General features: G+C 42.4%; 1 protein-coding gene across 2 annotated transcripts; it reads right to left on the bottom strand.

Annotated features, from left to right (window-relative positions):
- Positions 1–70: 70 nt before the first annotated feature.
- On the bottom strand, positions 71–23,752 carry arhgap18 (Rho GTPase activating protein 18). Of its 2 annotated transcripts, none has more exons than XM_084377923.1 (18): positions 23,699–23,752; positions 12,944–13,166; positions 11,793–11,931; positions 10,131–10,213; positions 9,708–9,857; positions 8,088–8,151; positions 7,550–7,668; positions 6,160–6,231; positions 5,904–5,997; positions 5,645–5,736; positions 5,409–5,486; positions 5,057–5,216; positions 4,729–4,811; positions 4,408–4,614; positions 4,094–4,228; positions 2,489–2,610; positions 2,315–2,370; positions 71–2,153 (listed from the first exon to the last, which is right to left on the bottom strand). In XM_084377923.1, the coding sequence occupies exons 1-18, from the start codon at positions 23,731–23,733 to the stop codon at positions 2,062–2,064; spliced, it is 2,004 nt and encodes a 667-aa protein (XP_084234049.1). In that variant the 5' UTR covers positions 23,734–23,752; the 3' UTR covers positions 71–2,061. The 2 variants fall into 2 exon arrangements, with proteins under 2 accessions (XP_084234049.1, XP_084234048.1); XM_084377922.1 differs by lacking the exon at positions 23,699–23,752 and adding an exon at positions 21,231–21,753.
- Between the last annotated feature and the right edge of the window lie 497 nt (positions 23,753–24,249).

Raw genomic sequence — 24,249 nt, forward strand, 5'->3', positions numbered from 1 at the left:
CTACAAACAGAGCCAAATTAAACACAGACACACACAAAAATCATACCGTAAAGCACTCATACTCAAGATGTGGTAATCAATAACTGTATGTTTATTTACAGGGTGTTTTAGTGGTCATTTCAGAGGCAGTAATAAGACATCATTATTTGGAAAAAAGAAAATATTCACATTAAACAACATAATACAAGGCAGGGAGTGACTCAGTTCCCCAAAATTGTTAAAACAGTGACACATTATTTGTTGTCAGCACTCCGCAGCTTTCCGCAAGAGAAACATCTGCCATGTTTGACTCTTACGATGCGGACACGATCCTCCGCAGGCTGTCGAAACCGAGGCACCACACAGAATCAGATCAGATGAAAGCCAAGAGACGTACAGCTATGTGCCAAGAGGATAAAATGGACATTTGTCTATTCCTGGATTAATACAAGTTGTTGTATTACTTTTGCCAGTGTACAACTCATCTCCAGATTGTGAAGAGTACTGAGCCAAAAATCAAAACAAGCAAAGCCAAACGTATTAGTGTCCAGATCATTTCTGTAACCCAACATGTGAGTGTTTCATTTAAGAAGGCCATTTATACAGTCAGCAAATTAAATTATTTAAAATCAGTCCAATAATATCTTTTAAAATGATCAAATCTTTGGTACAAAACTTGTAAGGCAACAGACTTGATGAACTCCAGGCAAGCTTAAACAGAGGCCACCCTATATGTGAACATATAAAACTGTTAGGATGTCTTTGTTCTCATCTGTACACTGGTGAGCAGCGGTTATTGTAGATGGACTCACACATTAACACACTCAAACATCAACGGTTTACAGAGTCAGAATGTACAGCAGTATTAACGTACAATAAAAAAGAGCGATGTCGTCATTGCGTGTCCTCGTTAGCCATCAGTGACGACACCATGTGAACATTTTGGGGTCTTTGTTGACGCGTGCTCCTCCTTCACACACAATATACCCCCATCTAGCTTTGAACTGTTCATTCCCTCCTTGTTAACAATGAAGTGCTTTGATATACACTGCCTGGCACCGGCTTTAGCTTTGATTACAGCCCACATTCGCCGCGGCATCGTTTTGATAATTTCATGCAATGTCACAACATTTATTTCCATCCAGAGTTGCGTTCATTTTTCACCAAGATCTTGTATTGATCACGAGAGAGTCGGACCACTGCATCTTCTCCAGCACATCCCAAAGATTCTCAATGGGGTTAAGATCTGGACTTTGTGGTGGCCAATCCATGTGTGAAAATTATGTTTCATGCTCTCTGAACCCACTCTTTCACAAGTTGAGCCCGATGAATCGTGGCATTGTCATCTCGAAATATGGCCGTGCCATCAGGGAAGAAAAATCCGTTGATGAAAAAACCTGGTCAGTCAGTGTATTCAGGTAGTCAGCTGACCTGACCAACTGAAGCAACCCCAGAAAATAGCCTTTAAATCTTTTTTATGTTATGTTATGATTCATAATTTAATAAGAATTTGAATATTTCATTGCCCCAAACTATATTATTCCAGCATATTTACTCCAGACACAACAAAGTGATTAGTGGCAATAAATCACAGTATACAACTGTAATACTTACAGCGTCACATAATATTAGGAATCACTGTGGCTCAAGTGCTCTGACAAACTGGGAGAAATACATTTCCACCAGAGTACAACAGTTATCCGTCATGACTCTAGAGATGACAAGGTTTAATAAAAAACAAGTGGTTTTCTTTAACCTGCACGACGACCTTGCAGGAAGTTAGTCACGGTCCGGGGTGCTGAGCGGTGGTGCCCGACACTCGTGTGTTTTGTATTATTTCTAACAGCCAGGATAACTTATATCTCATAGTTTAGCAACGATTTACAATAATTTGAGAATGCTTTGCACAACAGCAGAACACCAACATACTATAGTTCACTTCAACTCGTGCAACCACGCCTTCGCTACAAGTTGAACAGTCCAAGTAGGTCCAAAACCAGCAGAAACCACAGAGAACCTGGGGGCGTCTCTTCTCAGTGGGACACGGTGGAGAAGCCTGGAACGGTCCAGCATGCAGCCGGTTTATTTCTGCACAGCTTTAATGACCCATTCTGCTGAAGGGTTCAGCTGGATGAGGTCTTTCATGTACGTTTCCCCGTCCAGACATCTCTCCTCTGAGGGACGACAGATACAGAGGAGATGGAGGAAAAAACATTACGATGTAGACACTATAACTATGAGTCATCACTTTTTAGCCCATTAGTTGGGTCATCAGCAGAGAGTACAAAGTCATAAACACTGTAATTAATCATGTTTTAGTGTGAGCAGGACTTACTGATGTTTCCACCAATCTCATAGAGACACAGCTCTTCTCGCTTTACTGTGACTGAACTGAGAGGACAAAGAAAGAAAGCACGAGAGAGAAAGAAATTAAGACAAAATAACTGTAAGGATGGCTCTTATATAGCCGAGACTAACACTGTATCTGTGCTGTATGTATAAGATGTACCTGTCCTGGCTGAGGAAGCGTGTTAACACATCAGCAGCCTGCAACTCTTCAGTAAGCTGAACAGCCATGGACACTTTACTGAACTGTGGCGCCTGGACTCGAATAAATCCCTGCGAACTCTCCTGGTTGTAAACACAGAGACAGGCAGAGAGTGAGAAAAACATGCAGTCAATCACACGGCCATAAACACTTTTTCAGACGACAAGAATGTGGAGCTGGATAAATTCCTGCTCTTCTGTTTAATAAAGTCCAAACACTGTCGGGTCTCGCAGCACTTAGCTGAGCATGCAGGGTCAAGTGTTGCTGTGGTTACTCATTCACCACGATACTGTCAAGAGGAACGGCACTATCCATTACTGCTGAGCTCTGCAAGCTCAGCTGTCTTTCAGAAGTTTAACAGACTTTGATTGATCATTTATTTAGTGCCTTGGAGCAAACTACTCAGGCACATGATTAGTGCTGCTGTGACCTAGAAAATGCTAAATCCTAATTGGTGATCATCAGATTCATGAGAGCCAAGTCAGTGTGAATCCAGTGTCAAGAGAGCTGAGAGATCTCCTAAAGAATTTCAGCTAATTTAAGTGAAATGTTCATGTTTCTTGTTGCTAAATGTTTAATTGTGCTCATTAGACACAATAAATGCAGATAATTGAATTTACTGCATGTATTGAATGGAGCAATTCATTGCAGCGATGTGATAAGGACACATATCTTATCACTAGCTTACACTGTTGCACCATTTGGAAAATATACCCACAGAGAAGCAACATTCCTCAACATCCCCACTAGATGCCGCTATTTCTCATTAGACTACATATGTACACAATCTGTACATTATGACCACCGTGAGATGATTGATCGGTATCAAATTGTGGCTATTTAGGTTTTTATTGCGTCTTACTGCTTCAGTTCAGCCAGAAATGATCCATCTAGCACCAACATACAAGGTATGAAAATGATAACCATCTCAGAAAATATCACAGTTTAACAGTTTACAGTATAAAACAATCATTTACGGAAACAAAAGGATTTTTTGGTTGAACAAACACTATATATATTTTTTAATAATCTAATGTGCTGAGAGACATAAAACACAATAAACTTGAAATATTATTCCAGTTAATAACACTAATATGGTAGAATTCAATACCGTATATAAAGCAAATGGACAGGATATGATAATTGTAAACTTTTATACCACGGTATACCTTGAAAAAGGGTATAGCGCTGCAAACCTAGTTTGAAATGGTTTAAAGGAGCAGCACAGTGAGCTGTTAGATACAGGAGGACGCACATGTCCAATTTCTAAAGAAGGAAACCAGCTCCTTGCACTGTGCCCTGCTGTTCACAGCATAAAACCAGATCAGAGTGGCTCACAGAATGATGGAAAAAGTATAATTATTGCCTGACTTCCTTACGAAAATGAAAGTAGTTTATTTTGCTGCTTCAAAATTGAGCAACCTGTAGTATTAAATCACATTTACTGATACCACCTGTAACTACAGATATTTCCAAATCAGCTACGACTGAACTCCTTGAGATTACCACTTTAAATAATCAAAAACCTGCAGTGAAATAAAGGAACCATAAAATGAAAACTCCTACCTCTGGGACAGCTTTATCAGACGGTTTGTCTGTGGTAATCTTCTTCAGCAGCTTCCTCATTGCTCTCTCTTTATTTAGTTTCCTCTGACTCTCCATGTTTTGTTGTCTGACCTGGGTCACGATGAACTTGGGGATCTGGAGACGAGAGGCACACAGAGAATTGGGAGATTTGATACCCTCATTACACAGCGTATCATCCGCCACCCTAAAAGGAAAAATCAATCTGGATGCTTGTGCGAGTGACTATACCAGTGTTCTCCATTGATTTCAATAATAAAAGTGTTGACATTGACCCTCTTTTTTTTGACCCTCACCGTCCACAGAAGGTTCTGGTATCTAATCAGCAGCCGGACGATGTTGGCCGTGCTGGTCGCCATTGAAAACTCCTGTTGCTCTGTGATTTTGGAGCGGAACCCCTTGAACATGAAGACGTTGGGTGCCATGATAACGGACACATTGTTGAGGGTCATTTTATTGTTGGCCTGATGGTCGATCACACGCTGGAAAAACTCCACCAAGGCCTGGGGAAGCCAAACAGAAATCAAGTTCATGATAAGCTGCAGCGAAACTTCTTTTCAAGTAGCTCCAGGGGAAAAGTTCCTGCGGCGAAAAATTCAGTCTGAGTGTGGATCTACCTTCAAAGTATCCCGATTGGCCTCAGGTAACAAAAGGACCAGCAGGTTCAAAGCCTGCAGCTGTTGCTTCTTTGTGGGGAGCTCTGTGAACACACACACACACACACACACACACACACACACACACACACACACACACACACACACACACACACACACACACACACACACACACACACACACACACACACACACACACACACACACACACACACACACACACACAGAAATGCTTGGTGCAAAGTTTTTCAGGTTATTTGTCTCATAATGTGGCAGTAAAGCTCTCGTGAGTAAGCAGAAAAACGTAATGAACAGGTGGTATACGCACTGTTGACAGCAATGAATGCGTTGAGGTACTCCACAGTCAGTAGCGGATGGGGTAACTCCCTGATGAACAGCTTCAAAAGGCTAGCGGCATCGTGCTGCTTCAACTGTTGCCATGGAAACATCCCGTCGTAGAAAGAGGACTCGAGCTCCTGGCACAGAGACTGGATTTGGGACAAACACAACAGATTCACACACAGGGAAAAGCTCATCAGCTTCAAGAAGAAGTCTGACTAATGCTAACAGCCATGACAACAGGCTGGTGGTTGAATAATGTTGGTAATCCAGCTTTACAATTACTAATTTAACATTTTACAACATGTCTGTAATGGTGGCAGTCAAGTACTTCAACTAACCTTGACTCTAGTGGCCGCTCCAGGGATCCGTAGCAGCCCCTCTGTGTCCAATCCCTCGTCCTCAATGTGACTAATGAGCTAGAAATAAGTGAGAGAGACCAAGGTTAGGTGAAACATCACAAGTAGAAGGTGTAAAAACTATGATTTAAGGTGGACATAATGATCACAGTGCAGTGAATCTAAAGTATAAAGTCATCTAGCAAGATGACTGTAACGTTGAATTGTCCACGTCTCACCCTCTGCAGTAGGAATGGCACTTTGGTCCCAGGAGCCCGCCTGTGGTCCTGATCCAATAAAGTGGCAAGGGGAACACCAAACAGACCACTTTCTGCACACAAACACAAATATTTAGCAAAACAGAAATATCCTCATAAAGTACGACAAACTGTACATATTTACCTGGAAAAAATGTAACTGTGTGTGTCACTGTTGGCTCTTATTGGTTATTTTTTTTACTTTGTCTGTCTTTGTTTGAGTTTCTGTGCTTGTGTCTACCTCTAGTCTTGACTTTGACAGCTTTGTGAGGCTTCAGGTCGATCCCGGCAGTGTCGAACAGAGCAGTCGACTCGACCAGCACCAGTCTGCACACCTGACAGACCATTAAAAACAGACAAAAAGTTTATAAGACAATCAACTAACTCATCCATCATAGGGCCATTATGTTTAACCATGGCAGATCATAAAATAAACACGACATGTACAAACAAAGATGTTGAAGCATCCACAGATCATTCTGTCATCAACACGCTACCTTTTTCATATCCAGAGGCGACAGATCTCCTACCCTCGTCTGACCCGTTTTATCTCGGAGCAGCTTGAAGTTCTAGAGAGGAAAATAAAGAGAGACATTGACTCTGTTTACATGAACACAAGTATTTCACTATTATTTCAAATATTGAATTGAATATGACAAGGGTCTTGTTAACAGCATATTCTGTTTGTCACAACCCAGCTAGTCAACGGTTTGCAAGGCCGGGGAAGAGATGCACGGCAGGGGAAAACTCAACATTTCTGGTCGGAAGGAGAAACAGACCTACTTTTAAACGTTATGAAAGACCTGGATATAAACAGGATGTGTGTAAATATTATAATGCAGACCTTTTAAAAAAAGGTGGGTGAAGGAATGAAAGAGGAAGGCTGTTTGTGTGGTCGAACATGTCCGCCACACATGGAAAACACATTATTTTGTGCAAAAACAGGAAATGACACAAGCGGCTGTAGCCATTTCAAATTTCGATGTGATCAACAACGAAAAACAAAGTATGCACGGCTGCATGTTAACAGGAATATTACTGGAATTATTTATTTAGCCATTAGTAGTAATTGTTTTTTTGGAATAAGGACAAAAAACTTAGTATTTTGTGGATGTAATCATAATAAATTCACCGTTAACATGATGCAAAATAATTCCTGACTGCATTTACTTCTACACTGCATGCTGAATGTGTAATGTGCATTACTAAAGTGCATGAGAGGACACACAGTGGAGATAATAATAATGTCATACCAACTCCTACCACCAGAGAGCGCTACAGACCAGCACTCAAACTGCTCACACCCACTGACACTGCCTCCTGCTGATATGCAGCACAACCTGTCACTCATACTGTATGCTGTTTAACTATAACTCACTATACTATATTTTAATGTATATTGTTGGATTTTGCATGTCATTCTACACTCTATATGCTTTAATTTACAAGGCTAAATTGCTGACAAAACAACAACAACTAACTCGATAAAAACACAAGCTGTAGTCGTGCATATCCAACATAGATTATAAAACTTTGTGGCCATAAAGGAAATACGTCACTCATGATTAATCTGATTATATAACATTCAAGGTGCAACCAAGAAGGACATTTTGTCACAGCTGAAAATACACAGTGAGCTTCTTTATAGTAAAGTTCTTAAAGTTAGTAAAGTTTCTCAGATCTGTTTGTGCTATCCTTTGCAATCATTGATCCAGAACAGCTCCCAAGTTATCAGAACAAGCTCTAATATAACCCCGTGCTAAATAATGCTGACAGCAAGAGAGCAGCTCAAAGTGCCGTTGCTTATGTTTGCATAGCGATGCATTAAATCAGTGCACGCCAGTTGAGTCATTAACCCAGTGGTGCCACCGCTCGTTTGTGACTCACCGGTAGTTTGTCGTCAGGTGAGCTCGGGCCGGTGTTGACTTTTAACCTCTGATGATTATCCCTGTAATCCAGCGCCTGTTCTGAAAACGCCACTTCAACGTTCAGCTCTGTCTCGGTTTCTGTTCAGACACACACACACACACACACACACACACACAAAAAAAGAAATAGAAGATACGACCGCACAAGTAGTGAAAAACAGGTGTGTTTATGTCGGTAAAGTACAGTTGTATATACACACGGACAGACAATTAAATGTGTATGTGTGTCGTTAATGCCTCAGTGTTTAATTCACTGCAGCAGAAAGAGGAAGGAAGAGAAGCCTGCTATCTTTTATGTACCTATAAATAATCTAGTGGCTGCATGAGCTCATATTTATAGGCTTTACCTCACTGATCGACAATATATAAAAGCTCTATTATTTCCAGGATGTGAGTGTGAGTTGCTATGCAGAAGTCTATTTGGGCCTCAGTTTATCATTCTCCATGCTGACTCATATACGTGTGTGTGTGTGTCTGTGGCAGCATGATGCACATACCGGCTGAAGTGGTATCTTTTTGTCCATTCTCACTTCCCTCTTGGGGTTTACTGGGCTCCTCATCCTACAACACAACACAGACACATAACTGTAGAGACCACGGCGTTTAACAAGTCACAGATTTACACGGAGCTCCCCCTCCCTTTTACATTTTTCATGTTACATATTATCTGGTCTGTTAATTAGTGGACAAACTGTGTGTTGGAAGTGAAAAAAGTGCACAACCCTTGGCTCAAAGTTTATTCTGCTGACTGGGGTACTTCGGAGTAGCAGTAGTGAACGTATTTCAACCCAAATCAATACATATATTTTCAAAATGTTGAATAGTAAGTCTGGTAGATTGCAGAAACAAACAGATTAGTGATCGGTTACTGATAACGCTTTTTACTGATGGTTGGAAGCAACGACAAACGCAACGTTGGCAAAGCTATGACCACGTCCATGTGATTAAAAAAGAGGACATGTTTGATTTATGTGTTCTGGTGGGACGTTCAATTCATACTATCAGAGACGGAAGAGATAGAAAATCATATCACCTATGGAACGTGATTTATGTTCTTTGTTATCACTGCTTACTGTGACAGAAGTCAGTTCACACTTCTCCGAAAAAGATATAGATAACCTTTAAAGGAAATCAAATGGCCTTTCTTGCAGAGAACTAGATGAGTAGATCTGAGTATAAGGCTACTCAGCATAAAGACTGGGTGAAGCAGCTAGGCTAGGCTATGAGTCTCTGCGCAAAGACTGCTCCAGTGACAACCAGCGATGGTTGCCTTGTCCAGGCATGTAAGGTGACAACATGCCAAGGAGTAGACCTGCACATATCACAACTTACATTTCATTTTCATTTCCGAAGTAAACAAACACGATATAACATGTTGAGTTGTAGCTTTAGAGGTGCTGGTAGGTGGACTTTGTTCCTCTTAGACAGAGCCAGGATAGCTGTTTTCCCTTGTTTCCAGTCTTTATGCTAAGCTAAGCTAACAGGCCGGTTGCTCTAGCTCAGATCAACATGTCTGATACAACAGATTTCATTGATTCTAGCCAGTATCACAGTTTACAGCGAAAAAATCAAAGCAGCTGAACACCTGTACATCTAACTTCTCTGGTGTTTCAGTTAACACTCTTAGGTTAGAGCCGGGAACTTTCCCCAAGGACTAGCAACCTTCAGAGGAACTGACCAGAGTCTAAATTAAGGTCCAGGGACATTGTCTTGCCCCTCGTAAAGTCCCTGCCCGAGGGAAAGTACTTTCCATAAGTACAGGGACCTTGGGTGTGGGGCTTGCAGCATTCAACATTTCTGATTGGTTGAGTACTTGCAGGATTTTATTTCAGCAACCATTTTCACAATCTGTAGCCGCAAACCATTTTATTGTGTTCATTGTGCTGTGACACATAAAGATAGAGTTATAGAAGGAAGCATACGACAGATCCACGTCAAAGTCAACAGAACAGGGTGGAAACACAAACAACAACGGGCTGCAGGGCCCCTCTAGGTCCTTGAAAAGTGGTTCCTGCAACTAAAAATGTGGGTACTTTGGGTGTAAATGGGGCGACACTCTTTTAATGCTGATAGAATATAATTAGTTTGTGTCTATTTGAGCGTGTGCATCTCCAAACCTTTTCAGGAGGTCTGAATATATCCCTGACATCAGGAACATGTTGCCGGTTTCTTCGCCGTAGCGTCTGCTGTAGGGTTGTCACACGCCGTTCAACAGCTGCCGCCTGACTTCTGGTCAGTGTGGACAGGAACACCGCGTTGTCTTCTTCCTGTAATTATATCAACCAATCGATCGATCAGACATGAATCAAAATCCATACGGTATATCCATCTATCCATCTAATTCCTTCTTCAGTCACTCGTCGTCTTTTTTGTCAAACACATTACTTCTCAGGTAGGCAGGTTCCCACGCATGGCATAAGTAAACAGTACTGTGTATGTTCACTGGAAGATGCGAAGTGCAAATATGAAACGGATAAACAAACAATGACTCAAACTAGACTCAGATATAACTATTTAAATAAGGAACAGACTACTGCCACCTGATCCAGGTCAGCTGCCAGTGAATCATCAAACAGCCGTGCTAGCCCCGCCTCCGTAAGCCACGCCTCCTCCTGTTCGCCTTCTGAAAGAGAAATAAGCAGGAAAAATGTTTAAAAAAGGGAAGAAAAAGGATTTTTATGACTTTTATGGTTCACTATCACCATTTTGTGAAGCAAAATGAGGGAGACTGGTACGGACAAAGATTAGAGAAAAATGAGGACGGAAGCCTCTCTTCATCCAAGAAGACACTTGTAAGTCAGGTGCAGGAAAGGGAAAGGTGGAACCATATACAGCGCCGGACACGTACTCTACAGGAAGTGTGTGTTTGCTCCACAGAACAATAGTTTTTAAAAACAAGCTAGATAAAACTTAAGAGGTATACACATAGGAATTGCTTTCCTCTTATGTAAGGAAACGCAGAGCTGGTCTGCACAATGGACAGCTAGCATTAACCTTTAATATCATTCTGCAGGCATCACTACTTCAAAACATTTGGCACTAAAATACTTTCCAATTTAGGTTATCTACGTACAGAAACTCTAGATTGTATACTTTCATTTCTTTTTTTTATTAATTTCTATTCCAATTGAATGTAAAACTCATCTTGAACTTTAATATTTTCTGGAATACAATAGTTGAATTGTTGTTTTGATATGTCTGGAAAATACCCACAAAGAGACGCTGAAATGACTACAAAGAGATGTCAAACAACCACAAAAAGACATAACAACAACAAAGAGACTCCAAACAACCAAAACACGATGTAAAACAACCACAAAGAGAAATAAAACAACCACAAAGAGAAGTAAAACAACCACAAATGGATGTAAAGAAACCACAAAGAGATGCAAAATGACTACAAAGAGATGCTAAACAACCACAACAAGATGAAAATACAACCACAAAGAGACACTACATGACTACAAAGATATCTCAAACGACCACAAAGAGACGGAAACAACAACAAAGACATGCTACATGACTACAAAGAGATGTCAAGTGACTACAAAGACATGCTAAATGACTACGAAGAGATGTTACATGACAACAAAGACTTGCCAAACGACCACAAAGAGATGCTACATGACTACAATGAGCTGTCAAGCGACCACAAAGAGACGCTAAATGACTACAAAGAGACTCCAAACAACCACATATAGATCTAAAACAACCACAAAGAGACGCCACATGATAACAGATACACTCCAACGAACCACAACAAGATGAAAATCAACCACAAAGAGACACTAAATTACTACAAAGAGACATAATAACCACAAAGAGGTACAAAATGTCTAAAACAAAACAACCACAAAGAGAAGTACTACTAAGACACAAAATTAATATGTAGAGAAGGAAATCAATCAGAAAATGACATAAAACAACTACAAAGAGAGAAACATGGTTTGTAGTTGTTTTGTGTGTGAGTGTCTGACTCCTATGTAGGAGGGGTGGAAGGTGTTTTACATGTATGTGGCCATTATCTCATAATCCATCCGTGGCTGGAACACACTAGCCTGTGATCAAACTATAAGTAGACTGCTCTGACTCGAGACTGGAAACACACAATGTGAAATGACTGTCTGTGTACACAAGCAGATGTACGAAAAGGGTAAATTTATGTCTCTTTCAGGTCTATCCATGGATACAGTGTATCCTACCCTCAGGAATGTTGTGCTGCTCCTCCTCTGGCACTTCCCCTTCTCCTGCACCTTCTCCCCGGCCCGCTCCTCCTCCTGAGCTGGTGATATTCTCCAACTCCTTCCAATAGTCGTCCATCTCTAGCTCGTCCAGAGAGTCCTGTTAAGATACACAAACATCTGTACAGATGAGGATTTCATTACTGAGTTTCGAGTTCCCGTTCGTGTTTCATATCTCGTTTCTCACCTGAGCGGTGGTTTTCGTTGATCGAGTTACAAGGAAAAATCCCTCCTACATACCAGATATGATGCAAAGAGATAACAACTAACAGCCCACGACTCACGGCCAGTCTGAACAAGCCTCACAGGTGATTGTGAACCAGCTGTGCAGCTTCTCTCAGACACACACACACACCGAACACACACATATTTTACATAAAGCGCCCCACATTTAAACAGACCACGGAGCTCGTTCGTCTTGTTTACTCTGGTCTTCCAAAAAAGGCATTTAACTTGAATTAATGTTCAGTTTATTACAGAGTCTCCAGGCTGGTGTTGAGCCAACGCTCATTCTGAGGAAAAACACCAGAGAGACTGACGATGCTTCCACACTCAGAGCTACATATTACTTCAAACATGAGAGACAACGACTGTATACCTGCCAACAAAACCCCCTGTTAAATTTTAACAGTTGCAATTTAGACATTTATAGCAGACATTCTCATTCTGAGTTAGTACAACTTTAGAAAAAATTGCTGCCTGTGAATCACCTTCTTTAGTTCATTTTTTTTTTTATAGTTTATGTTAACCGGCTCCATTTGCTGCTGTTTATGTCTTACTGGGACGTCTTCATCCATTAATTATCCGTCTGCGTAATGCATGCACTCTGTGTTAACAAGTCTGACCTGACCCTATTTCTTCTTGGCCAGTGATTTAACAAGGTGCTGCCTCCACGGAGCAAACTATTTTGCATGCCAATATGGAGGCCCACAGTTGAACTAGTTAAATGTAAAAGGTCATATTGGACATTTTTATGTAGACAAATCCTTTTTGAGCTTGTAGAAAGGTGCAGAATAAATGCAATGGTGAGGGGGAGATGAGATATCACATAGTGGCTGATGTCCCAAGTTTGACAGCGCCACTATAAATGTATCTCATCATTCACAGCCTACCTGAGAGCTGCAGCGCTGATATGAGGGCCGCGGCCTGGGCCTGGAATTGGGACTGTGTCTGGGGCTGGAGCCTGGCTTGGGGCTGGAGGAAGGCCTTGGGTTGGGTAATGACGATGGGTCGGTGCCGGTGGTTTTTGTATTACTGGTGTTAGCCGAAGGCCCGTGTCTGTCTCCATGATGTGTGGTCTGGTTCTGTTGAACGGTGTAGTGGCCTGTCCTGCGGCTACAAGAGAGACAGACACAGACAGGTAAGCAGACAGATACAAAGTCTGGTGATTAGGGTGAAGAAACCTTTGTGAAGACATATCACAATCTGTCTGACATGCCCTGACAAAACTGTTAACTTATTTTAAGACTTTATGCTGTCAAGCTTGGAGTGAAACTTGCTCCCAGCCATAACGGTTTCACTTACAGCCATGGACTTTGTGCCGTGTTCACCAGTGACGTTACGACGGATGCCTCAACACAGCACCTATAATAAAAATATTCCTGCATTATAAATGTCCCGCTGTCTGAGAACTGACTGCTCCGTTAAGGCAGGATTTGTCTCAACTGTGATTTAGCTTCATCTCACAGTTGAGGCTACTATGCCTTTAACAGAGTGACTAGAGAGGGACAGCTGCCACAGGAGGCGGACAGTGAGTCAGATAGACAGAAGTCGGCCAGCGGCTCTAACTAAAGACGAGCCAGCAGTGTGTTGAATTCCCAGCCAGTCAACTAATGAGAACGTCAGCTGGGACTAAGAATAGCAGCACTCACACAGCGAGCTCAACACAGTCAGCTCATCTCAGCAGACAGTATAGTATAGCACGTTGTTCAGCCCAGCCCAGCTAAATGTGAACCCTCAGTTGTAGTTATAGTATGAATGGCCTCACTCAGGTTATCTCACTGTAATCATAGCAACTGTATCTGGTCATAATAGTTATTACACACGTAGACACTCGAAGAAGTGAAGTAGCTACTCATACAGCAATCAGAACCCAAAGTCACAGAGTTATCTGTTGTTTACTGCAGAAAGCCTGAGAACACAAAAGCACTGCTGCCATTTAAAACACAGGAATGGAGGCTTCGCTCAACCCCAAACTGAATGACAGCTCATTTAACATACATGTGCCGTGTTTTAAAGGGTAACTCCACCAACTTTACACATTAAAGTGTGTTTACAGGTCTTGGTGAGCACTACTGCATATGTGAGAAGCAGTATAAGAAGTAGTATGAAGTCTTTTGTGGCTCCAGAGGAAGCTGCATGTCATTTGATAAAATGCCTCGCGTGATGTCACCTAGCATGCAAGGAATATTAAAGGCGATATCTCTGCTTATCAATTTTGATAATTTGTTTACAGCCAAGGAATGACATCACTGGAGGCAATATATCAGATTACATCGTCCTGTAGAGCTCCAAATGTTTTCATACTTGTTTTTTACCCTTTAAGACACAGACTAGCACTAAGCATCTACTAAATACAGATTAATCCATGTTTTCTGTCGCTTCAGAAGGTTTCTACATCACACCCGCATGTTTTCAATTAGGATGATCTTAGAAAAACACACAATGCTTATGTTGCATCCACAGGCATAACTCTGTTAAATGTTACGACTGTGTAATTACAGACGAGGCTGCATGAATGGCTTGGAGCTGTATCTAAAGTGTCACATGTCATAGCTTTAATGGCCTTGAACATTATCATCACACACATCATTGATTCTGTACGGTGTCCAAAAACAAGCGCACAAAACACAAACACATGGCCACAGTGCTTCAAAACGAGGCCATACTCCTGTTCATAAATTGATTTCAATGATTCAAACGTAAGGTATGTGTGGGCTTTGCAAATGTTTGACTGAATGTCCCCTTTGTTTTGCGACAGGAAGTCACATTATCTCACGCAGCACATTCTCTCTCTGGTTCACTATGGAGTTATCAGGGAGTGAGCAGCTGTCTACAGCTCGTCTTCAGTTCCTACACACCATGACGATCAAGCTTGAAGGTTGTTGTCATTCATCCATCTACTTTGTGATCATCCAGCTTGTCTCATCTACCCAAACACACTGAGAGAAGAGACACAGAGCTGTGTATTTTGTCAGTGGGGATGTTAAAAAGTTGAGCCCTACCACAGGACCGACGGAAACTGGATGTGTCAGCTGTTACTGTGAGTCTCTGCAAGCTGGGGAGGGTGAGGTGAGGGGTATTTAGTTGGTTTCAATCTGCAGCTATGCCCTAGATGAAATCCTACACACTGGATCTCAAGGTGAATGTTACAATACCACAGAGTAAAAAGACTACTGGAATGAAATCAAGTAAAGGAAATAAATTCCCATGTAAGTCTCACCGGAGAGTCGGACTGAACAGCATCCAGTCAACGTTCTATATTAATTAATTTGGGATTATCAGCGGAGTATTACTCTGAGGGTTCATGCTGAGGCGAGGCCACATACCACAGCAGACTTCCTGTCGCACACACACACAGTGTACATATTAATAAAGCAATAAAAACACTGGTAAATATAGACACACACACACACTTTGATCTGGTTTGAACAAAGAACATCAGGTATTTTACCAGCAGCTGGCCTCCTCCTCTGCTTCCTTCCTCTAATCCCTTTATTCTCTCTCACTCCTCCTCCCTCCTCCTCCTCATCTATTTCCTCTCCTCCTACACTTTGGCCAGGACTTGTGTCCTCTTCCTGTCCACTTGGTACTTTGCATTTCAACCCTGTTTTCTTCTCTGTGTCCTAAATCTCCTGGTGGTGCCATCTCCTCTCCCCCCAGTAGGCTTTATTCTGCAGACAAACAGGAACGTACTGTCCGTCTCTTTGTGTCTTCATAAAAACAAACTTAGCAGGTCGTTCCCCTGAAGTACGCTCATTGCCTCACTAAAGCCTCAGCAATTGAAATGTTTTCATTCGTGAGGAATGACAAAAATGTGCTCCTCTGAAGTAGTGGAGAAGACGCGTTTACCTTGGAAGCAGATTTAAACCTGGCAGACCAGCACATGAGCTCACAGGATAAGTTAATTATTTACCTCCATCCAGAGCTTCAGTATGAACAACGGTTAGACTAAACCATAAATCTAAGATTAGCAAACACACAAACATTATCAGAAATATTAGTGTGGGTAGCTCCAACTTACTGACGGCACTAAACAATGGTTTATTCATTCAGCTACAATGTATTTACATATGCATACCAGCTGACGTGCAAAGTATTACCACTGTATTTACATTGATGATTTGTGTGTTATTTTTTAGCCACGCTAGTAGCGTGGGTTAGGGACGACCTTTGGTCCAGACTAAATATCACAACAACAAGTTGTTGTTCAGACATTCATGGTCACCAGAGAAATGAATCTTATGGATTTGGGTGATGCCCTGACTTTTCCTCTAGCCCCAACTTAAAGTTGACATTTGGCTTTGAGTAAAATGACTTGACAATTTATGCCTGCAAATGAAATGAATTCATGAAATTTGGTGCACAAACGTGTTTTCATGTGGAGCGATCAACAGGTCAAAGTCTAAATTTGTCCAAAACTTTGGTTTGTGATGAATACTCAAACTTAATTAAGCTAATGATCATCAGCTGTGTGTATGTTGTGATTAGTGATAATAAGCAGATGTTAGCATGCTAACATGCTTAAATAATAAACATTATAGGCTACCTGCTAAATATCAGCATGACAGCGTAGCCACTGGGGGAATGATGACATGTTAGCATTAGCATATAGCTCAAAGAACAGCATTTTGCAGAATGCAAGCCAGCACGCTCCTCTGGCTATTCTGACCCACAATCCTCCGCGTAGCAGATGAAACGCATCAAAAGTCAGGGTGTGTCAAACAAATATAAATAAAGCCAAGAGAGCACAAACATTTGACAGCTCGCTGACAGATATCGACAGAATGACAGACGCCGCAATGACAGATGACAGCGCATTCAAGTGTCAGTACCTTTTCTTTGTATTACTGTAAAATTTGGCGCCAAGGCTGTGACGGATATAGAAGCAACAGGATCAAAGTTCAAGGCACACTATCATGACAAAGTAGTACGTCCCAATTATGCATACTGCATGGCAGAGAATGTACTTTGTGAGGGCAGCTGCAGGTATTTGTATTTGTGTTATACCAAAAGTTTGGACCAACACCAAAGTTCAAAAGCCAACTAGAAGCAGGTGTGGTTATGACTGGACACAGAAGACTGTGACGTGATGTTAGGCACCTACTCCAGCTATCTGATTGGTCAAGACACTCATGCCTCGTTTTTCCACTCAACTATAATCCTGTCGTTTGAGAATACAAATTTACAACCGTGTTAAAAATTAAGCTGTCGACCATTAGTGGATGTCTCAACCTCAAAAGCAAGACAGTCACGCTTCCTGTGACTGAATCGCTGATAACACTGAGATGTGATACTGATAATCTTTTGTGTGGCTATCCAGCTTCATAAGCTGCGAGAGTGCAGGGAAGGACACCCGCAACAACGCAAACAAATTATTCAAAGCTTTAAAAACAACAGCACACATAACTTTGCTTTCTTTTCACACTTGTGGAGGTCAGGCGGGCTGCCCTTGTGAGTAAAACAAACACATTCTCGCACAGGCTCACAATGACCTTTGAAGGAAAACAGTGGTGCAGCTGTGCGAGCTATTGTTCTACTCTTTGTACCTTTATCCACACACACCTTTTATCACCTGCTCGGAGCTGCCGACAAACACGGAGTGTGTGCGGTCGTGTGTGCGTGCACGTGCGGAGGAGGAACCAGCGTGAAAAAAAAAAAGCAAGTCGTACACTCCGAGGTGCAAACAGGAATAGAGGGAGACCATATCAGCCAGCAAAGAGCAAGTTCAGCACTGATGAGCGGAGCATGAGTCAAGATCTGAGGAAGTGAACCCTGTCAGCATGACGCGAGAGCGTTTCTTGAGTTTCAACTAAACACAACAGCAGCATGATACTGCGGGATTTATGTCAAAAGACAGTGGATTTCGACAGTGGAATAAAATAATTGAGTACGTCGTTTTAAAGGGACAGTTCACCCCAAAATCAATGATACACATTTTTGTGCTATTTATCCATCTAGATTGTTTTGGTGTGAGCTGCTGAATTTTTTAAGATACTGTACATTTAGATGAGCTGTAACGTTAGCTAGCCCCGTTAGCTGGTCTCTCGTCCATGAGTAGACGTCCTGCTTCAGCACGGTGATACAAAAATAAAACGTGTAACAAATGTGTTGTTAGTGCTTTGAGCACCACAAGCTGAGGGTCATCTAGCTCCATTATACTGGAGAGAAGGCGGACATCTCTACAGCTGATGTCTCCAAAATTTGGAGAATCACACCAATACAGTCTAGATAGATATATAGCACTATAGGTCTTGGTGAACTGTCCCTTTAAGTGTAATAGAAATGACACCACCACATTAATGTGACAGCTGAAGTCACTTTGCTGACTCAGCTTTTTCCAAAACATACGATCACCTTATTAAACACAGTATATAAAGCCGCTAACATGAGTCTCCTCTCAACCAGCTGCAACATCAAACTGCTTCAAGTGCTCTACGCTAATGCATTAAGAATGCTCTCATCTTCTTCTTCTTCTCTTGGCTGCTCCCAGTTTATCAACTTCAACATCAGTGTTTCCATTTCGCTGATGGACTATCTAATGGAGCACGGAAATCTAATTGTATGATCTGCATATTTGATTTGGCACAGGGCACATGGCAGCCACACCCATTGGTAATAGTTATTATTAACAACAACATAATAAACTTTATATAGTCAGCTTCATATTTACTGTACAGACATGAGTGAGAGACACCGATCTTCTCATCTCACTCTCAGCAAGAAAGCAAATAATCTTCAGAAGTATCTGAGTTCTTCTTCCACCAGTGGAGACGCATGTGGTGGAAGTTCAGACATATTTGTATGAGTTCAGCTTCAAAAACTGAACAAAGGACTGCTGAGGATGTTTTGCCGCCAGCACAAGAATGGGAAATGTGTGTGTCTGTGTGTGGTTTTCCCATTCACATCAACAGGTGCCAGCTGCCCTCTGTGGAAAACAGAGGCCGTCTCTGTTCCCCCATCTCTCTCAGTCGCTGGTCTCAGCTATGACACAGTGGGTGAATAAATCATCTGAGGAATCTACCCAACACTCTCTGTTCCTCCAATTTGTCTTTTTCAATCTTTCTGTCTCCATTACCGTCTGTTTCTCTTGATTAAGTCCTTTTTCCGAGCATGTGGGGGTTACTCAGCAGTTTATTTATGGTCGTCCTGCTCATCCTGAAATGTGCCAAGCCGAATCTGAGTGACACCCAGACACCACAGAGCACTGGCAGCCCGATCACGTATGACTTCTTGTAACCTCTCACAGCTTGTCTTCCCTTCCTGCAGATGTCATTTCCCGTGCAGCATTGTATTTCTGCTGCGGGGTCAGGCTGTCCGCTGCATCACACGGTGAAATAATTTAAACCATGTGTGTCCCACTGACTGCTTTTTCAACGAGTCACACTTCACAAACGCTTGGGAGGAAGCTCTGGTTCCTATACGACGACAGAAAACACAACAAAAACACAAACTGAACTTCTCCTTTCCTTTCCATTTAGAAAACATCCATGTGCGAGACACCCAGAGGACACGTAACCTAAGGCTCCTTAGGTCGGATGTCCACTGCTGGTCGAGGGCCAGGGAGCTCTCTGTCTGTCTGTCCGTCTGTGTCTCTCATTTCCTGACTCGGGGGGGAAACAATGACCACAAAACTAAGCCTTCACGTCAACCTAGACAGGACACACACACTCACACACACACTGCTGCGGGAGGTGAGACAAAGGCAAGCTGTAACGTGATGCTGCTTTTTCTAGCGAGCTGGACAAGCCATCTGGAACACACACACACGCACACATACATGTACTGAAGTCACACACAGGGAGGCAGCTGGACTGGGAGTTGTTTACTTGCAGCACACCAGCAGTTGTTTGCGTCCAGTTCATTGTTTGGATCAGCAAACAGCCAGCGCTGAGTGGACGAATAAACAAGTGAGCTCTGTATGTAAATAAAAGACTGTCAAGTGAACACTTGCTTCCATGTGGGGTTAGTTCCCATTCACTGTTTCCTCTCTAACGGCTCTGCAAAATGAGTCTTTTCTTACAGAGAAGTGTTATCATGCCATGAAAGGAGATGTGAAGGAGACTGTGATTGTTGCCTGCGAGGAGGAGACTAAGAAGAAAAGAAGGAAAACAGGGATGAACTAATAAATGGATGGACGAACATCGCTTCTTCCAAGTTCACAAGAAAAACAAACGTTTGCTGGTTTGAGCTTCTCTAATGCAGTGACTGTTGTTGTTAGCTGTGACAAATGTATATCTTTGAGGTTTAGATGGTTGGCTGGACAAACAAAACAAGACGTTGGGTGTAAGAACTTGTTGATGGGCATTTTTTACAACAATACATTGGTTCTCAACCTAGGGGTCAGGACCCCCACGGGGGATAAAAGTTAATTTCCGGGGTCGGCCAGATGTTTGTGGAGTGAAAGTGTGCATCATGAACACCGGCCTGATTTTTATGGGAGGTTGTGACCCGGAAAGGTTGAACACCTCTGGATTAAAGGATTAACTGCGAAAACGATGACAGGTTAACTCATAATGTAAATTAAAATGAAAAATGTGTAGGCTGTGAAACTTCGCCCTACTTTCCATCAGCATGGGGTTAAAATAATGACTGAATTTTCATTTTTGGGTGAACTTGACCTTTAAATGACTGATTTATTATCAAAACAGCTGCTGATATATTTTCTTTGAACTCTTTTAGATTAACAGAAACTAATTGTTTTTTTGTTTTTACTGCAATCACTGATCTGGAAGCAACAGTTTCTATATGGCACAATTCTTGGAAAGAAAAAAAAAAGGTTATCTTGAGACCGACGGTGCTGTTGAGGACTCAGATAGGCAACCTTGCAAAATCTGGGCTAGTATAACAAAGTCAAGGTTAACCTGCTGATTAGGGAATGTGCTCAAGGGACAAAACATATAACCCAAGGCTGAGGGCGGGGTTAGTCACTCCCATCATGGAAATAATAATTATTAAAAAAAGCAATTAAGCAGGTCTGTGAAGTGACTGCATCCTGCTGCTCACACGCCGCAGGGGGTCAATTCAACTATCCTGCACACTGAGTCCACACAGCAGCTCAAAACATGAGGAAAATAACAATATGACTGTGACCTTTGCTCCCTCTCTCTCTCTCTCTCTCTCTCTCTCTCACACACACACACACACACCTTTAGCCTCACACACACTCATGTGTCCCACCTGGGCGCGGGGGCCTCTGGGCCCAGGGCTGCCGGGCACGCGGGGGCACGCCGGCCAGGGTTCGGCAACAGTTCCGCGTTGCTGTGGTAACCCGTTAAAACCACTCCCTGGGACTGCTGCTGCTGCTGCCGACTCATGTTTCTGCTCCTGCTGTCCTGTCTGCTTCACATCCACCTCCTGCCCGGTAGGGAGTCTATCTATCAACCTGTGTATCGATCTGTCTATCTTTCCATCGCTGGACTCCTGTGTTGCCGACTCATTCTGACAGTGAACTCTCCTCCTCCTCTTCCTCCTCTTCTTCTTCTTCTTCTTCTCGGCTTTCTTTCTTTCTCCACAACTTGTGTGTGTGTGTGTTTGAGGAGCTGCTGAGCTGAGCGGACAGGCAGGGGGCTGGGTCACAGATACAACACAGCGCAGGGATTGGCTGAAACCACAGCCAGGGCAAAGTTTCACATGTGGTGGCGCCACCCTCTGGTCCAAGAGAGTACTGACTGACTTCCTGGTGCAACGTTTCAGTAAGAGGCTATTAAAAAAAAATAATAATGATCAACAAACCTCTTCACGTAATGCATCTCTCTTATCAAGTGCATGAGCTGCTGCATGCACTAGAGTCTGTGCTGTGTTTAGACTGAGACATGAAGTTAAAAAGTTGACATTAAGTTATTTAAGGGTCTTTATACTTATTTAAGTGAACAGTATAGAAATCATACAGGACAGTCGTCATAAAACAACCAAGGACATTATTAAAAGTTTCATATTATGCTCATTTCAGTCCCATACCTTTTATTTAGGGTGTCTACTATTCAAAAACACATTAAAAAAAATAATCTCATTCTGTCCATTGCTGCAGCACCTCTATTCACCCTCTGTCCAAACTGTAGACTTATATAGATGAACTAGAGACTAAATGCAAACCAATGAGAATTGCATCCCAAGGACATATGCCAAATAAGTTTGTTGTTGTGTTTACTTCCTGGTTATGCGGCCCGTTGAATATGCACAGTAGAGTTTCCCCTGCTGGCACCGGCCGTGATTTCCCACTCAGCCCTCAGACTTTACATTGTGATGACGTCACAGATTTTTCACTTCTCTCAGCTTTAGTTTTACAAATAAAATCAACCTTGTCTGCAGTTCTTGTTGAACAGTTTAATGGACGTCTGTGGGGAAAATGCTTTTTGAGCCACAGAGGAATTTTGCACCGCAATACCGCAAGTGGCCACCAGCCCGATTGGTCAGTTTTCACAGGTCTGAGCAGGCACCGCCCACCGTGCGTCCGCATCAGCTCTGCTGGTGTTTTACATGAATCGATGAAGGGAAACCTGGAGACAGCGTCAGAGGTGAAGCCGCGTTCAGTCCTATGAAAGCTGCTCGGTAGTTCACTATAGATGGACATTTCATGCAGGATATTGTGACACACTGATGTTGAGACGTTGTTGACTTTTGACCACCAAAATCTAGTGAGTCATCGTGGATGTTTTCGCTAAATTTGAAGAGATTCCCTACGGCGCTCTTGAGATATTGTGATCATGAGAATGCAATGCCATGAGGTCATCATGACTCTGACCTCTGACCACCATATCTAATCAGTTCATCCTCGAGTCCAAGTGGACGTTTGTGCCAAATCTGAAGAGGAGATACTGTGTTCTCACAAAACAGATGGACACATGACTCATAACATAATGGCTGCAGCCACAGCTATCGCTGGCCTAAAAACACATGAAGTCTCTCTCTCCTTTAGGGTCAGACAAAGTACTATCCCCAATTGTCCAAAGTCAATCCAAGTGATCATGCAGTTCTCTAACTGAAGGTCAGGCTGAAGGCAAAAAGCTCCCAAAACAAGCAAGAAGTCGGGGTGGCTTCAGTGAAGGCCTCGACAGGGATGACACCGAGCACTGAGATCTACGGGTCAAAGACTCACTAACTGCAATCACACAGTGCGTGATACATTTACATACACTTCAAACTTTGCGTTGTGTCAGCTTCTGGCTTTCAAAGTAAAACTAGTATTACTACAATATGAAACATTGTTACCGCATGAGCAGTAAAATGTTCTTCATCATCCAAGGTACTCTCTCTGTGCTCAAGGTCTTGTGGTAATAAATGATCCAGGCTTGTTAAAACTCTGGTCTTCTCATATATCTTACAGGTGAAGTATTGCAAAATGTGTGGGAATAAGAGCTGTGAGGTACATGTGGGGGTGTACAAATACACAAAAACCTGAAAACCATCACCTCAAAATGTTGTCTAGATGCTTTTACATACTGTACTTACATGCGCTTCTTATTTTGATACCAAAGTTTTGCATAGTGTTCAGCATCACACACACACACACACACACACACAGCAAAATAGGCCTACATGTGTGAGGGAGACCAGTCAACAAACACACAAATACACACACACACTTAAATTATGAGTGGAGTGAGACAGGAAGCACACAGCTGCTGTCTCACTCTCTTACCCCTCACCTGAGTTGAAGGTAGTAGACAAGTCTGGGGACCATTGTGTCCGTCTGTCTGTCTGCCTGCGTCCAGTCTGACCGTCTTAAACAGCATGACCTGCTGCCGGCCATGTGCTGGGAGATGATGGTGAAACACTCACACACTGTTACAAGAGGATTAGCTGATTAGCCCCTCCTCCTCCTTCTCTTCCCCCCACTACACCATCCTTTCAATCTGGATCAGTCACTACGGATCAAACATTTCCTCCTCACACAACATGGCTGCACGTTTCGGTGCATGGAGGTAGAAATAGAGGACGTTTTTATTATTTGTATTTGGAGTTTTTATGCCAACGTTCGACTTTGTTTTATCAACTTGTAATCAAGAAAGTGTGAAACCTATTTTTATAAATTAAAGAGCAGGTTGCTGTTGTGGAGGAGGAGTGTTCAAGTACGCCCTCTGGTGTTTGTTCAGTCGCCCTTCAATCAAAATGCTAAATGATCTCTAAGCTCTTGGCCCACTGACCCAGACTGAAACTGTTTCACATTGTGCTCTCAGATGTCTGTTTTAGCCGCCAA

This window comes from Pagrus pagrus, assembly GCF_965226575.1.
Source record: "Pagrus pagrus genome assembly, chromosome: 16".
In the NCBI taxonomy this organism is placed as follows: Eukaryota; Metazoa; Chordata; class Actinopteri; order Spariformes; family Sparidae; genus Pagrus; species Pagrus pagrus.